The sequence below is a fragment of the Crotalus tigris genome, unplaced genomic scaffold (genome assembly GCF_016545835.1).
Source record: "Crotalus tigris isolate CLP2741 ecotype Arizona unplaced genomic scaffold, ASM1654583v1 scf7180000024115.3125172, whole genome shotgun sequence".
Classification (NCBI taxonomy): domain Eukaryota; kingdom Metazoa; phylum Chordata; class Lepidosauria; order Squamata; family Viperidae; genus Crotalus; species Crotalus tigris.
The window spans coordinates 511,826-527,181 of NW_024100392.1; the positions used below are offsets into that span (position 1 = coordinate 511,826).

A 15,356-nucleotide genomic window follows, 5' to 3' on the forward strand; every position below is an offset into this window, starting at 1 on the left:
AAGAGGAGGAATGCTGCCTATGACCCCAAGAACACGATCCCCACCATCAACATGGAGGTGCAAATATTATGCTTTGGTGGTGATTTTCTGGTAATGGAACAGGACAATTTCACTGCATCAAAGGGACAATGGATGGGGCCATGTACTGTCAAATCTTGGGTGAGAAGCTCCTTCCCTCAGCCAGGGGTCATGGATGGGTCATGGATGGGTATTCCAGTTTGACAATGACCCAAAACACAGGCCAAGGCAACAAAGGAGTGGCTCAAGAAAGAAGCACAATAAGGTCCTGAAGTGGCCTAGCCAGTCTCCAGACTTAATCCCATACAAAATCTGTGGAGGGAGCTGAAGTTTCGAACTGCCAAACAGCCTCGAAACCTTAATGACTTGGCAAGGATCTGCAAAGAGGAGTGGGACAAAATCCTTCCTGAGATGTGTGCAAACCTGTGGCCAACTACAAGAAACGTCTGACCTGTGACTGCCAACAAGGGTTTTGCCACCAATTACTAAGTCATGTTTTGCAAAAGGGTCAAATACTTATTTTACTCATTAAAATGCAAATCAATTTATAACTTTTTTGAAATGTATTTTTTCTGGATTTTTTTGTTGTTATTCTGTCTCTCAGTTAAGGCACATAGGCAGTTACAGCAAAAACGTCTGAACTCCTTAGAGAAACAAGCAAGCTGTTACATAGATTTGGTGGAACTAAAGTACAGTATTAAACATATGTTAGAGTAGGTATATAGAAAAGGGGTTTTCTTCTAGGTTTGGCAGGAGATATTGCTGGAAAGGCAATGAAACAGGATATTATGGGACAGGACTACAGAGAGCAGTTGCTATTTTTCTTTCTTTTTCTGTGCTTTGCTTAACATTATTTACCTGAAGGGAAATAATCTGATGGGCATATCTATATTATCCCTGCCTAAGCAGGAGGTTGAACTAGAAGACCTCCAAAGTCCCTTCTAACTCTATTATTCTATGTTATTATTCCTTAGTGAGACTAGCTGCATCAAAAATTTACATCATTACTGCTGCAATATAAAACTTTTCTGCATTAGTGACAATCCCAACAGTAATGGCTAGATTATCCTATAAATTAACAATAAGGTCAGACCCTAAGGCAAAATTACTGTTCCTGTTTTACACATTCATGATTTAATTATTATGCCATGTTGAAGGAAAGTAAGAACACATGGTCACTAAGCCATGCTTAGCTTTAATATACTTTAATATTCTATTCCCACACAGAATGGATTTTTCTTATGGAGTCCCTTCATATTTTTATTTGATTTTCAGTATAAATACTGAAATTTGAAGCAGAGAGTCCAAGGAAAACAGATAAAAGGCAGCATTCAAATGCAACTGTGTAACTGAAATCTCATTGAGTCCCTTTAACATCCAGGTTTTTGAATCAACAATACTGGTGAGTATATTTTCATGACTTGTATATGGAAGAAACAACTATGGTAGTTTTCTGTACCTAGTGTAATCTACCATCACATATTGTATAAATTCTTATCAATAATTATTTAAATATTGTAGAACTAGAATGTTAGCTACAATTAAGCAAGAGTTCTCCAGAGGATATTAAACTCCAATCTACTCTAGACAGCAGGGTGAAATGGACAAACCAGAGAATGAATAACTTTCTGGAATTAAGGCACAGGTTGGCAGTAATGTACAGCCTTCCCCATCACTGACTTTTCACCAAGCTGTCTAGGCTTGTTAAGAAAATCCAGTGAGCAAAGTAATATTGGCCATCACCCTTAGAAGTTCATGAGTTAAGAGTTTCTTCTCCAAGGATAGCCAAGGAAGCAAGTCAACTAAAACTTAAAGATCAATCCCACTATTACAGGATATTTTTTTTTCTTCCGTTCCATTGTATCCAATTCTCAGACGCTGACTGGACATGTCCCTGCAGGTTTCTTGACAGTTTTTCAAAAGTGATTTACCATTGCTTCTTTCCTAGCATGGACAGAAAGTGACCAGCCCAAGGTCACCCAGCTGGCTTTGTGCTGAAGGCGGGACTAGAATTGATGTCTTCCAGTTTCTAGCCTGATGCTTTAACTATTATACCAAACTGTTCTCTATTACAGGAATTACATGCCAACAAATCTGAAGAAAATCAAATTGAAGAAAAAAATATTTTTAAGTTAAAAAAGGCCTTTCTTATTGTAGTATCTAAAATGAAAGTGAGATGCTAAATGCAACTTTTTTATTTTGTGACTGAACACAAACCATTACATGTTTCTGACTAAACAACATATGCCTTTTTCATGCTGACAAGAGTACAACTTTAGTAAATAGTTCTGCACATGTTCTATTGAAATGAAGGGGTGCACAATATAGTCTTCATTAACTTCAAAGTTGGAAATATTGATGGTATACTGTATCTTTTGAAGGTATGAATTTGGTTAATTTCACAAGGAAATGCTTACAAGAACAAATCCCACACAGGAGATTTCACTCCTGTTAAATGTCAATTGGAACATGCATGATACAGGAATAAGGATCCAGTTTTCTTTCCCTCTCTAGTCTGAATTTGACAGTTATGCAACTATTTGTTGTAGGACAGAATGAATAAAATAAATTTAACTTCTTCACATATTATAGAAAGAAATTTTAAAGTAAGACTAATTTTATATTTGTAGGTGTAGTTTGTCCTTGCTTTTGAAATCTTTTTGCTTCTTGTTTCTTCTTCTAGTTATTCCAATCATTGGCTCTATTTTCATATACAACTAGCAATCATGACTAGCTATGCGGTATAAATAGTTAAAGCTCTCTCAAGATATAGGACTGATGTATTTTTCTTAATAAATTCTGAAGTCAACATACTGTATGTATTGGGAAAACATACTCATTTTTCAAAGCAAGCCAAATCCCTGCTTGGCTAAATTATTTCCTATGCATGTATGTTAAAGTAGTGAACATTCATTGTTGTTTCAGGTAAGGCTTAATATGGCTTAAAACCTAACAGCTAGCCTATACATCTTTACTCTTAACACACTGCATAATGTCCAATACAATCTGTTGCTAATACAATGGACACTGAATTAGACTGCCTTATCTTAGTACTTCTGAAAGAGTTACTTATTTGGCTTTTCAAAACCAAAACACAGAATAAAAAAAGGACAAAACAATCTTATTGATTTTCAAACTCTTCTCCTTTGAGGCAATGGATAAGAAAAAACATATCAGAGAAATGTATATATTTATACCAGAATGACATTTTCTGAGTCTATCATTATAATATATAAAAAGAAACCTAAAATTACCAAAATCTCAAATATTCTTTTGCTTGCTATCAAATAGGGTGGAGAGATATACCAAAATGTAAGAACTGAAAATGAGTTTTAGAAATAAACTGATGAAACAACTTCTCCACAATAGTTCAGTTTATCTTCTATAAGAAATATATGAATGGTGCAGTTTGATAACTATTTTATAAATATATGTGCAATCATTTTTATCAAAAATACTGACAACTTAAAGTATGCATATCTGTCATAGCTGCAATAGCCCAGTACTAATACTTTATATTGTTACAAATATTATAAGAATTTAATTTGTGTTAACATCTAATCAATATAAACTTGCAATATTTTTAAAAGGAGGTAACTTCAGATTGACAAGAAGGAGCATTAACAATTTCAAGTTGTTATTAACATCTAATTTATGACAGAATGGTAGGAATCAGGCAAAAATGGATCCTACTGTTATCTGTACTTAGTCAACTTATTATGTAGCTTGTTTGTTTTAAAATTAGTGAAAGTTTTAGCTTTGTTTATAAGGTAACAAAGCTCATATCTGATAAGACAAGTAGCAAGCGAGTATTATTAAGAATACCATTCAATATACATTAAATTTCATGAACTCATCAAGCATCAATGATCCCTCAACAAATTAATCAAATTTAACCTAGAGAAGAAACATAATTAATTATTCTCTTTCACACCATATGAAACACAAGTCCTTTTATAACAAAAGACTATGTTAAAACAACGTCCTTAAAAGTTACTGCGCTTATGAAGAATTTGTTTTGATTTTTGAACATCTGTGCAGTCTTTCCTGAAATGTTGCATACTTTAATATAACTGATCCTGATTTGGGGATTTACTCTCCAATATCAGAAACATCCGTTTCCTATTAGATCAAAGCATATTCAAAACAGAGACACAATGAAAGTACAGGAAAAACTTCCAAATTAGCTTTACCCACCCAAGGCTACCAAAATTTTAGCCAGGCCTCCAGACAGATCTTTATCCAGCATCTTCAGTGCTAAGGGCTCAGAAGATAAGAACAGAGTCTATATCAAGTTCATCAGATTATGCAGCTCTCATTAAGTGCCTTCTGGTGCAGCTGCAGATTCAGGGCATGAGTTCTCAGGAAATTCCAGCTTCTCACAAATATTTTCTTTGACGGGCAAATACTGGGCAATCTCATTAGGATCCGTGAATAGTGTTGGGGGAATGTGCTTGAAATAGGAGAGAGATTATTATTTAGAGAACAACAAAAGAGAAAGTATATTTAGATATAAATGTAAGTTAACATTACATTAACATGTTTTGCAAATATTCTTTTAACTACAGATTTTTGTTTTCCAAAGTTTTCTCCTCTTCTACTCTGAAAACTGGACAGCTAGAGAAAAGTGAAATGAAATTGCTTATTTATTTATATGGTCTCCCAACTTGCATTTACAACTCTGAATGCAACTGTACTACATAACAAAATTCTTATATCAGGGACGGTGGTGTGCTGGAACTGGTCTGCATTTTTCTGGAATTTTATGAGGTGATTAAGAGCAGAAATGAGGCTCAATGCCTAGCATGCACTGTTCCATAGCCAGTAGTGGTGGCAAAAGACATTTAGTAATATACACCACTGAATAGAAAAGAATAATATGAATTGGAAAACGTATTTACCAAGTCCTTTCCTATATTACATAATATTAGACACTCAGATGTTTGTCTGAGATCATTTATGGAATAATTATAACAAGAAATGAAGTTTAATATTTTGAATAAGTAGAATTTTGTTATTAAAATGTTTTAGTAGTTAACAGGAATATCTGAATTTAATATGATGAAGTTTTTACTTCTAACCCTGCACAAATACACTTGAGTGATCACAAGAATGAGAAGCTACTATGTTATGAGAACACATGCTAATCAGTAACTAAGCATGGATTAAATAAACTTCCCACAGGATAAAAATCAGTCATTTCTACTGTACAAACTACAATTCAAGGATGTTAATGAAACTTTAAATTCTTTCAGAAATGACTTTTTATCCTGAGAGAGGTATTGTAAAAATTGGTCTTGTCTAGGAACATTAGTTCTATTATCATGCCAATTTCCATCTCTCCCAAACCCACAGGAAAACTGATATTGAAAGATTATAATATTTGATATTGAGCACAAAGAAGGAAAGAGTAGAAAAAGAGAAGGGGAAAAAAAACTCAAAGGGAAGCAATACACTGTAGGAAGCAGCAGACTCTTATTTTGGCTGGCAGATGAAAAAAAAAAAAAAGCCAGCACACAAAAAAGACCCAGTCAAGTTGTCCACTGTTAATATACAAAAGCAAACAAACTTGAAGAGGAAATGGCCGAATTGTCCAAGTCATACAAATAGGCCCACTACTAAACTGTACAGAATATAACTAGAAGTTTTAGGACATCAGGTAGAATATACATATCTATTTTTCCAAAAGGAAAATGAGTTTCTTTAGGACTAGTCAAAACATTTTAAACAAAAAATCTTCTAAGAACAAAATATACTATTAAGTAACTTGCATTGCACATTTTCCTATTTTTGAATTACTGACAGACTTGTTGATTTTATCATTTTACAGCATTAAAAATAATTATTGTTTTATTTCTCTCATATAAACAATAAATGCTTAAAAATAGTGGTGCTACTCAGTATCCATAAAAATTTACTAATTCTGACAAAAACATGTTTTAAATGTTAATACCTTGAGATTTGATATTTTGCTTTCCCTAGAAGTGTATTCCCGCAACATGTATGATTTGTTGGCCTAGTAAAAAGAAAGCAGTTAAAATGTATTTTCATGACATTGAAACAATATGTACATATAAGTTTCAAATAAAATGAAACTTCTGTAGTACAAAAGTAATCTATTGCAACATTAACACAAAATACTGTGGTGATATCCAATAAAAATGCTGTAAATCTAGTATTATTTACAAATAGTAATAAACCAACTACATTCATGTTGGAAATGCTGGATATAACATATGTGGATTCACATGCCATCTTAAATCTGGTAAGATCCATACAGGATGTACTTGGGTAGTATATATCTATAAACTGGAATGTACACAGTATTACAATTATACAGACAGTATATAAATTAAAATACTAATGGCTGCACATCTCATTCCTAATATTTTTAGGTCTACTAGACAAAAGCTATGTATAGAGAACAAGACAGAGAAACCGTTGGATTATTTGAAGTCTATTCAACCAGTTATACAAATAAACAGCTAACAAACCTGCAACTATCATATTTCTAAATTTAGAGTTTAGAGACAATAACATACATGTATTAGCAAATAAAATGTCACTTCTAAACATCAAGGCATACCCTGTTTTTCATGATTTTTGGAACCAACTGTTCACTTTATGACTTTCTTACCTCATGATAAATTCTTGTATCATTCATCCTAATAAGAACTCCATCAACTCGCAAGAAAAACCTCAACAGCACAAAAAAGCTGGAAGGCATTACTCTCTGTCAAACATAACAAGAATAATTTGCACTTGCCCACATTTAAAACATATTACTCTAACAGGTAGTTAGAAAGATAGTAAATGTCTTAAAAGCCTTCATTAGTCAATAATATTACCTTTCCAGTAACATTTAGGAAGATAATCTTAATAGATCTTAATTTCCTGCAGGCATAATACATGATCAGAAAAATCTGTAAGCTAATTAGTTTTGCATTTTTATCAGTCTGGGAAAATGTCAGCAATGAAGACATTATTTTTAGTATGTTATTATTGTTGAACCACTGATTGGTTCAAAATTGGAAAAGGAATCCGGCAAGGCTGTATACTGTCGCCCTGCCTATTTAACTTATATGCAGAGCACATCATTGTAACATTGTTGTTACTTGCGAAGTCATGTCCGATCCATCGCAATCCCATGGACAACCTTCCTCCAGGCCTTCCTGTCCTCTACCATCTTCTGGAGTCCATTTAAGCTCACGCCTACTGCTTTAGTGACTCCATCCAGCCACCTCATTCTCTGTCGTCCCCTTCTTCTATTGCCCTCCATCTTTCCCAGCATTAGGCTCTTCTCCAGAGAGTCCTTCCTTCTCATTAGGTGGCCAACGTATTTGAGTTTCAACTTCAGGATCTGGCCTTCTAAAGAACAGTTAGGGTTGATCTCCTCTAGGACTGACCAGTTTGATCGCCTTGCAGTCCAGGGGACTCGCAGAAGTCTTCTCCAGCACCATAGTTCAAAGGCTTCAATTCTTTTGCACTCAACCTTTCTTATGGTCCAACTTTCACAGCCATACATTGCAACTGGGAAAACCATGGCCTTGACTATTTGTACTTTTGTTGGCAGGGTGATGTCTCTGCTTTTTAGTATGCTGTCTAGATTTGCCATAGCTTTCCTCCCCAGGAGCAAGCGTCTTTTAATTTCTTGGCTGCACTCCCCATCTGTGGTGATCTTGGAGCCAAGGAAGATAAAATCTGTCACTACCTCCATTTCTTCCCCATCTATTTGCCAGGAATTGAGAAGCCGGATGCCATGATCTTGGTTTTCTTAATGTTGAGTTTCAAGCCAACTTTTGCACTCTCCTTCTTCACCCGCATTAAGAGGCTCTTTAGTTCCTCTTTACTTTCTGCCATTATTTTTAGTATATAGCAGTGTTTCTCAACCTTGACAATTTTAAGGCATGTGGACTCCAACTCCCAGAATTCCACAGCCAGCCATGCCTTAAAATTGTCAAGGTTGAGAAACACTGATATATAGGTATATAAGTATATAGGGAGCCTTCAACTTACCAGCATTTATTTAGTGATTGTTCAAAGTTACAATGGCACTGAAAAGTGACTTATGACCATTTTTTCCACTTTTGACCATTGCAGCATTCCCACAGTCATGTGATTTACATTCAGATGCTTGACAACTGGTTCACATTTATAATGGTTGCAATGTCCCAGGGTCATGTGTTCTCCTTTTGCAACCTTCTGACAAGCAAAGTTAATGGTAACCATGTTATTAACTTAACCATGTTACTAACTTAACAACTGCAGTGATTCACTTAACAAATGTGGCAAGAAAAGTTGTGAAATTGAGCAAAACTCATTTAACAAATTTCTCACAACATAAATTTTGGGCTCAACTGTGGCCATACCCATATAGAGGACTATACATTTTTGCACAGAAAGTGTTTCCTGCATCATTTTAAAATCAGTCTATTGCATTTTTGCAATGACTTGTTTATATCATTATATAATTTAATTAATTCCAACAAAATAAAAGGTTATTATAATACCATGCTATCTTTTTTCTTTAGAAACTCATGAGTGAATTTTTTTGCCAATGTTTTAATCAAAGGAAGAGTCAATATGAAAATCACTCGTAGATTTCTAAGCTTTGAAATTTAAACAGGAAAACACCAAAAAGGAACACATTTAAGGGATATTACTAATAGGTTTGTTATTCTCTCAGTTCTGTATTTTTCTGCATTTTCTACAATTATGGAAGAAGCATGTAAAAGATTACTGGACTCACAATTTTGACACTCAGACTTGAAACCCCATGATCATGAAGTTCATCTTCAAACAGGAGCACTTCCTCAAAAAACATTATCTGTTCCCTGGCTTTTAATTTCTCTGTATCTATATGTTCTGTTGTAGAAGAAACCTAGAACAACACAGCAGAAATTAAATGTTCTTTCTTATGTAATTGATTCCCCAACTATTCAACAAATTCATTCTTGCAAATAGTTGACCATTGCAATTATACTTTTAACTTTAGTGTTTCACCAAGCAGAGTTCCTTTATAGTCTGTTGTGTAAGTCCAATCATATGGTTTAACAACTTCCTTTGTGTGTTCGGGCTCAGACCTACAGGAAAAGACAAATATAGCATGTCAGGTATAGGACCAGGCAAAAACTATTTCTATACATCTATTTTGCAAAATACATCAATGTTGCCTCTATAAATCAATATGCGTCTGTAAACTGATAGATTTAATGTGCTGAGAGAGAAAATGTGGCAAGGCATTACAGTATTTTTTTAATACTGTAAACAAATTCTTATTTGTTTTCCTCAAAGATGTTAGCTATAGAAGCAATGTAGCCCCCTTCATTTCTTCCTGCTTTTATGCTTATACTTATAATCGTGCGCACTGTGATCTTAAAGTAAATTCTGTTTAAATCACTTGTATAGAATCAGATGGTAGCTGTTCAAAGATGAAGCAAAAATATCTAAAATAGGATATTTCATCAGGATTCTTCATCAGACAGTTTGATATATTTGAAGAATTATTTTTGTACAAAACCACATGAGCTTCAGAATTAACAAATTAACTATGATTTCAAAAATTTTAAAGATTAAGATTAAAGATTAATTTTAAAAGTACCATTCATAACATAGAAAACATAGGAAGTCAGAAAGAGTAGGGTAGGGTAGAATAGAATAGAACAGAATAGAAGCTGGAAGGGACCTTGGAGGACTTCTAGTCCAGCCCCCTGCTCAAGCAGGAGAACTTATACCATCTCAGACAGGTGAATATCCAGTCTCTTCTTAAAAATAACTGTCAAGATCACATATCAAGTGAACAACATAAATAAATACAGATTATACCTATTAAGGAACTGCAACCCTTCAGAATTGATTCCCAAAAGATGCTTCAGGGTACACTAGCGCACATGTAGGACCTGCCTACAACTCTTTAACCCAATAGTTTTATAAGGATTACATGGCTTATCTGCTTTAAGGAGGTGGGACAACTAGCAAAATAAGAAGCTGCTTTAAAAAAAAATTCAGACAAGTGTAAGATCTGAAGCATTATACAGCTTCCAAAGAGCCCATTAAGCTCCATAGAGCCCATTAAGCTATATTATTTAAAAAAACCACACAAATATGCTATTACCTGCTTTCTTGCCACTCTTCTGCACAAGCAACTTTAACCATTCCTTGGGAGTTATTTACACATTTTAAAGCATCAGTTGCATTGAACTCTATGCCAAAGAACAGTTCATGCTGAATTCTTAGGATATTGTCACCAAACATCATTTCCGGAACACATGGCATATGGAGTTCTTCAGCTAACCTACACAGACATAAGATTAGATTGTTTTGGAGCTACATACTGATTTTATAATTTAAAATAAAGATCTATATTTTACTATAGAATATTTTAGTATACATTTATTACATAAAATTTGAAATTAGCAGTTAGATGGCTTCCCTCTTTTTTCCCAAACCCTAGATAGTTATAATTCACTTTTAGGGAAGATGCAAGGTAAGATTGTTGGGTATATGGAAGGTAATTCTAATATAAATATGAAATCAGAACAGCAATCTAACACAGTCTGACAAATACAAGCCAATCACAGCTTAACAGAAACAGACACAAAATCATATATATAAAGTTATTCATATATTCGGAGCACTCCTTGGAAAGTGTTGTTAAACTGAATGAAAAATATATTGAAAATAGATTGATATGGGTATATCACTAAGAGAAACTGATTTGTAAAGCTCTCTAACAAAACAGTTTAATTTTAAAAGTCTGAAAAGTACAGGTAGTCCTTGACTTACAACAGTTCATTTAGTAACCGTTCAAAGTTACAATGGCACTGGAAAAAGTGATTTATAACTATTTTTCACATCTACGACCTTTGTAGCATCTCCATCGTCACATAATCAAAATTCAAATGCTTGATAACTGGTTCATAGTTATGACAGATGCAGTGTCTCTGGGTCACGTGATCATCTTTTGTGACCTTCTGACAAGCAAAGTCAAGGGGGAGTGTAGATTCACTTAACAACCATGTTGCTAACTTAACAAACACAATTAACAACTGTGGCAAGAAAAGTTGTAAAATTGGGCAAAACGTAACAAATGTTTTATTTAGCAACATAAATTTAGGGCTAAATTATGGCTGTAATTCAAGGACTACTTGTATTCTCCACAGGAACCACTAATCATACCAAATACTCCACTGCTAACTTTGTAAATAAGAAGCCAGGGGAAAAAAATCAGCATCTTGATAATAGATAGCATTCTGCAATCACCATGCCTCAACTTTCCATTTGCGTCATATTATTACGAAATCTTTCGCAGATTACGATTGGGGAAAAAGGGGAATTGTCATGCACAATATACATTTTGCATCTATCATAAGAATTCCTCAACATTTTGCCATCACACCTCTTTTCTGTGTAATGTTAAGATACACATTTCCCCTAAAATCCAAAGATCAAAATGAACACAGATGAAAAATGCAAACAAAACAATGGCATTTTGGGGAGGATGGATTTACTGTAACAGTGAAACTAAAAAGTTCTTCACATTTCCTCTGCACTCTGTCTGTACCTCCAGGGAGGTACACTTCATAGTTTGGGAAGCTCCTGTTTAACAGCATAAACTATTCCTGCAACTGTGTTTATAAACCTGGACCGCACAAATCAGCACTCTTAACTGAAACCAGGGAGTCAGAAAACACAATTCTCTGTTGCCATTTAATGATTGCCCAGATTTCTGAAGCCCAGATATGGAAGAACCCTGATACCCTCTAATGTGTTGCTCTACAAAATCCAGGTTACACATCTCAGGGCCATTAAGGACCAAAGCCTGGGCCAAGGCATCACTAGACTAAAACCCAACGATGCTTTTTCCAAAGCAACTGGATTTCCTTGTTTTTCTTTGAAGACGTTTCCCTTCTCATCCAAGAAGCTTCTTCAGCTCTGACTGGATGGTGGGGAATGGAAGGATTTATACTCCTTGCAGACAGCTGATCATTTGCATTATTTTAGCGAGTCATTGAGGCCACCTGGAGGTTTATCTGTGTTGCTAGGGTCACCTGAGACATACAAATGGGAGTGGAGCCTCCTTGGAACTGTAGACAGGAGAAAGATGATGTCGGATCCCTCCCCCTCTGTTGAGAGAGAGCTGTTCAGTTTTGACACAGATAGCCTCTTTGACTCGTGAAAAAGCATCTTTGGGACTATCACCTGGACGACTGAGAATCTCCATAGACCTCTAGGCTAAAAGTAGCGAGCGCAAGGCAAGCGGCCAGCCCAGAGTCCTTTCGACCCCCTCACTCTTAGCAGGGGTCGCCCGATTTCGCTCCCCCCCCCAACAATCACCCTCAATCGCACCTCTCGGCATCGGCCGACTTGATGATGTGGGTCCGGGCGGCCGTTAGCTTCCACGGCCCGAAGGCAAAGTCGCGGCGGCTGCTTTTGAAGACAGGCATCATAATGGCGGCGTCAACTCCAAGACAGCAAGCATAGAGACGGGAAAGCTTCCTTCGGCGATGACAAGAATAAACCCCCAGATAGGAACCTTGTAAACAAACGACCTCGAGTTTCTCTTCCTCACGCAGCAGCAGCAGCAGCAGCAGCAGCAGCAGCAGCACGGCCGTCAAGTATTCCACTTCCGCTTCCGGGTTTTCATGCCTCCGTATGAAATGAAAAGGCTTCAAAAGTTCGTCTTCCGGTTCCTGGTCTCCGTCGGCGATGCCTTTCATGAATGGAGCACGTGCTTAAAAATTAACTCAAAAAATTCGTCCACCAAGCGGTTTATTTTTTTTTCTATTGTTGGTGCAGACCATTGAAATAAGGTTCCTCCGCAAGACAAACTGCAAGAAAATACTTGTAAGCATCTAGCAGCGAAAGGGCAATTAGATTATTTCTCCAGCAAGGCATAAACGTTTTCTTTCATATATTATAAGAGGAAAGTAGTGCTAGTCTGTGGTCATCAATACCCAGAAAGAAAAATTTTAAAACTTTAAAAAGAAAGAATTTCAGAAATGATCGGAAACCAAACCTTGCGTTAGCTAGTGTTGAAATCAAAGTGCAATCTATATGCATCCCTGAGGTTAAAATTGGCTTTAATGGTACCCTGTAGAGATAATAAGTCATATAGGGGTTTGAAAAAGTTTGAATTTTGTTTTCTCGGAGAATGGAAAAAAACCTGGTTTCTGTGTCTTTAAAACAAATAGATTCATTTCAACTTTCTGCACCATCGAGTTGACCATGACTTAGAAACAATACTGTACAATAGCAGGAATTCAATTGAGATAGTTGTCAGCTGTCTGTAGGAGTATAAATATTTCCATTCCCCACCATCCAGTCAGAGCTTCAAAAGCTTCTTGGATGAGAAGCCAAACGTCTTCAAAGTAAAACAAAGTCGAGTTGCCTCATGAAAAAGCATCTTTGGGATAACTGAAATAGTTCTGCTCCATGTAAATAATTGGAAAAATAGTACATCTTTTATTTCTGCCCTTTATGAAAGGTGGACTCAAAATCCTTGTCTCTTTTTTATCTTTCATTTTAGTTAACATTAACTAAATTGATTACTAAATTGTAATTTAGTAAACTAAATTGGTTTGGGAAATAGTAAAGGATATGTAATAAATTGCTTGCTTAAGAAGTAAAATCTCTGGTACTGTATTCTGTGTTTAAGATGAGGAAAATCATTGAGAATACAGTAGTCCAGTTACTGAGAACCCACAGATTTTGCTAGGTTAGAATATTTACATTGCTTAATGTTCTTCAGCAACATCTGGAAATCCACTTTTTCTTTGCACTGGGATCATATTTTTATATCAGTTATTTTTTTTAATACAAATAATTTTAAAATTGGCTCTTTTATTGTTCCAGCGAAAAAAATAGATAACTGAGCAATTGCTGCTTTCTTTTTTCATTATAGCCTGTAGATTAAGCAGACTACCTTACTCCTCTGAGCCAGTAAAAAGCAGCTTCTAAAACTAATACTGCACAGTCATACAAACCTTGGATTTAGTTTGCCTGATTTGCTGGCTGCCTTTCGCTCAATTCCACCTTTCAACTGTGTTCGTTCAATACATTAAAAAAGCTCATTAAAAAGCACAAGTTAAATGCCATTTTATACCTACCCTCATTATATAATGTTCTATTCATTATAAGTGTTATGTATAAACAAAATTCAAGCAAACTGATAACTTCCTAATCATTTTTTTTATATAGTCTAATTGCTGCCTCTGTAGCTTTTGACGGTGACTGATGCAATATCTGGTTTGGTAGCCATGTGTATAAACTTTTAGCTGCTCAGTTAAGATAGAATGTTGCCCTGGTATTGTGGAGGTATACCATTGTGAAGCTTCCTTAGATCTTCTTGTGCCATCGGACATTGGCGATCATGTTGGCAATCCTGTTTTTATTAGCAGCCGCACGAAAAAGTGCTGCTGAGTTTTGTTCAAACCAGTCCCTTAGATTTTGAAGCCATGATGTTCTTCTTCTGCCTGGACCTTGTTTGCCTTCAATGTTTCCCTGGAGGATTAAATAGAGTATGCCGTATTTTTCTGGGTGTCGCATCACGTGTCCGAAATATTCTAATTTTCATTTTTTAATTGTTTTGATGATTTCCTTTGGCTTTCCCAGGCGGCTTATCACCTCATTTCTGATCTTGTCAACCCAGCTTATACATAACAGCCTCCTGTAAATCCATATTTCAAATGCTTCTAGTCTCTTCGGGTGGCCTTCTGTCAGAGACCAACTCTCTACTCCATAGAGCAGGATAGAAAAAATATAGCATCTGACAAGCCTGATTTTCAGTCTTAGGCTTATGTCGTGACTGCAGAAGACCTTTTTCATTTTGAAGAATGCTGTTCGAGCTTTCTCTATCCTTGTCTTTACTTCAGCGGTCTATAACATCTATCTCAGTGCTATTCTATGGTTCTGTATTATGGTGATTTTATTATGGTTTTATCTTCATCTTAATAAAAAATAAAATAAAAATAAGTAAAAATTCTATATCTCTTCATTTTAACCAGAAATGTAATTACGTTTGCTAAAAAAATAAAGTTATAACCAATAATAGAACAAGTACCATGTTCATATTCATCAATATTTCACATATTACAACAAGAACATTCTTAAACAGAAGGGCAAGAGGAGTAGACATCTAGTATATAGAAGGGTGTGTGATGGCTCAGCGGTTAAAGATGCTGAGCTTATCCGTTGGAAAGCTGATAGCCTCAGTTTGAGATCTGAGCACTGCACGGCGTTTTGAATTCTCATTATCTGCCACAGCTCTTGCCAACCTAGCAGTTCAAAAGCATGCAAATGCGAGTAAATAGCAAATACCGCTTCGGTGGGAAGGTAAC

At 35.6% G+C, this 15,356-nt stretch overlaps 1 protein-coding gene across 1 annotated transcript; it reads right to left on the reverse strand.

Annotated features, from left to right (window-relative positions):
* Positions 1-2,195: 2,195 nt before the first annotated feature.
* TIPRL (TOR signaling pathway regulator) lies at positions 2,196-12,643 on the reverse strand. The gene is made up of 7 exons (XM_039322479.1): positions 12,367-12,643; positions 10,133-10,312; positions 9,002-9,101; positions 8,768-8,899; positions 6,656-6,751; positions 5,972-6,034; positions 2,196-4,471 (listed from the first exon to the last, which is right to left on the reverse strand). The coding sequence occupies exons 1-7, from the start codon at positions 12,465-12,467 to the stop codon at positions 4,337-4,339; spliced, it is 807 nt and encodes a 268-aa protein (XP_039178413.1). The 5' UTR covers positions 12,468-12,643; the 3' UTR covers positions 2,196-4,336.
* Positions 12,644-15,356: the final 2,713 nt, after the last annotated feature.

What these genes read in the sequence shown, in the direction of transcription:
- TIPRL (XM_039322479.1), bottom strand. Translation starts at nt 12,467, where the DNA reads ATGATGCCTGTCTTCAAAAGCAGCCGCCGCGACTTTGCCTTCGGGCCG. An exon ending in GAAGAGTGGCAAGAAAGCAG is followed by an intron (nt 9,102 to 10,132) that starts GTAATAGCATAT and finishes CTTTTCCTGTAG; the next exon opens with GTCTGAGCCCGAACACACAA. An exon ending in ATACAAGAATTTATCATGAG is followed by an intron (nt 6,035 to 6,655) that starts GTAAGAAAGTCA and finishes TCTTTTTACTAG; the next exon opens with GCCAACAAATCATACATGTT.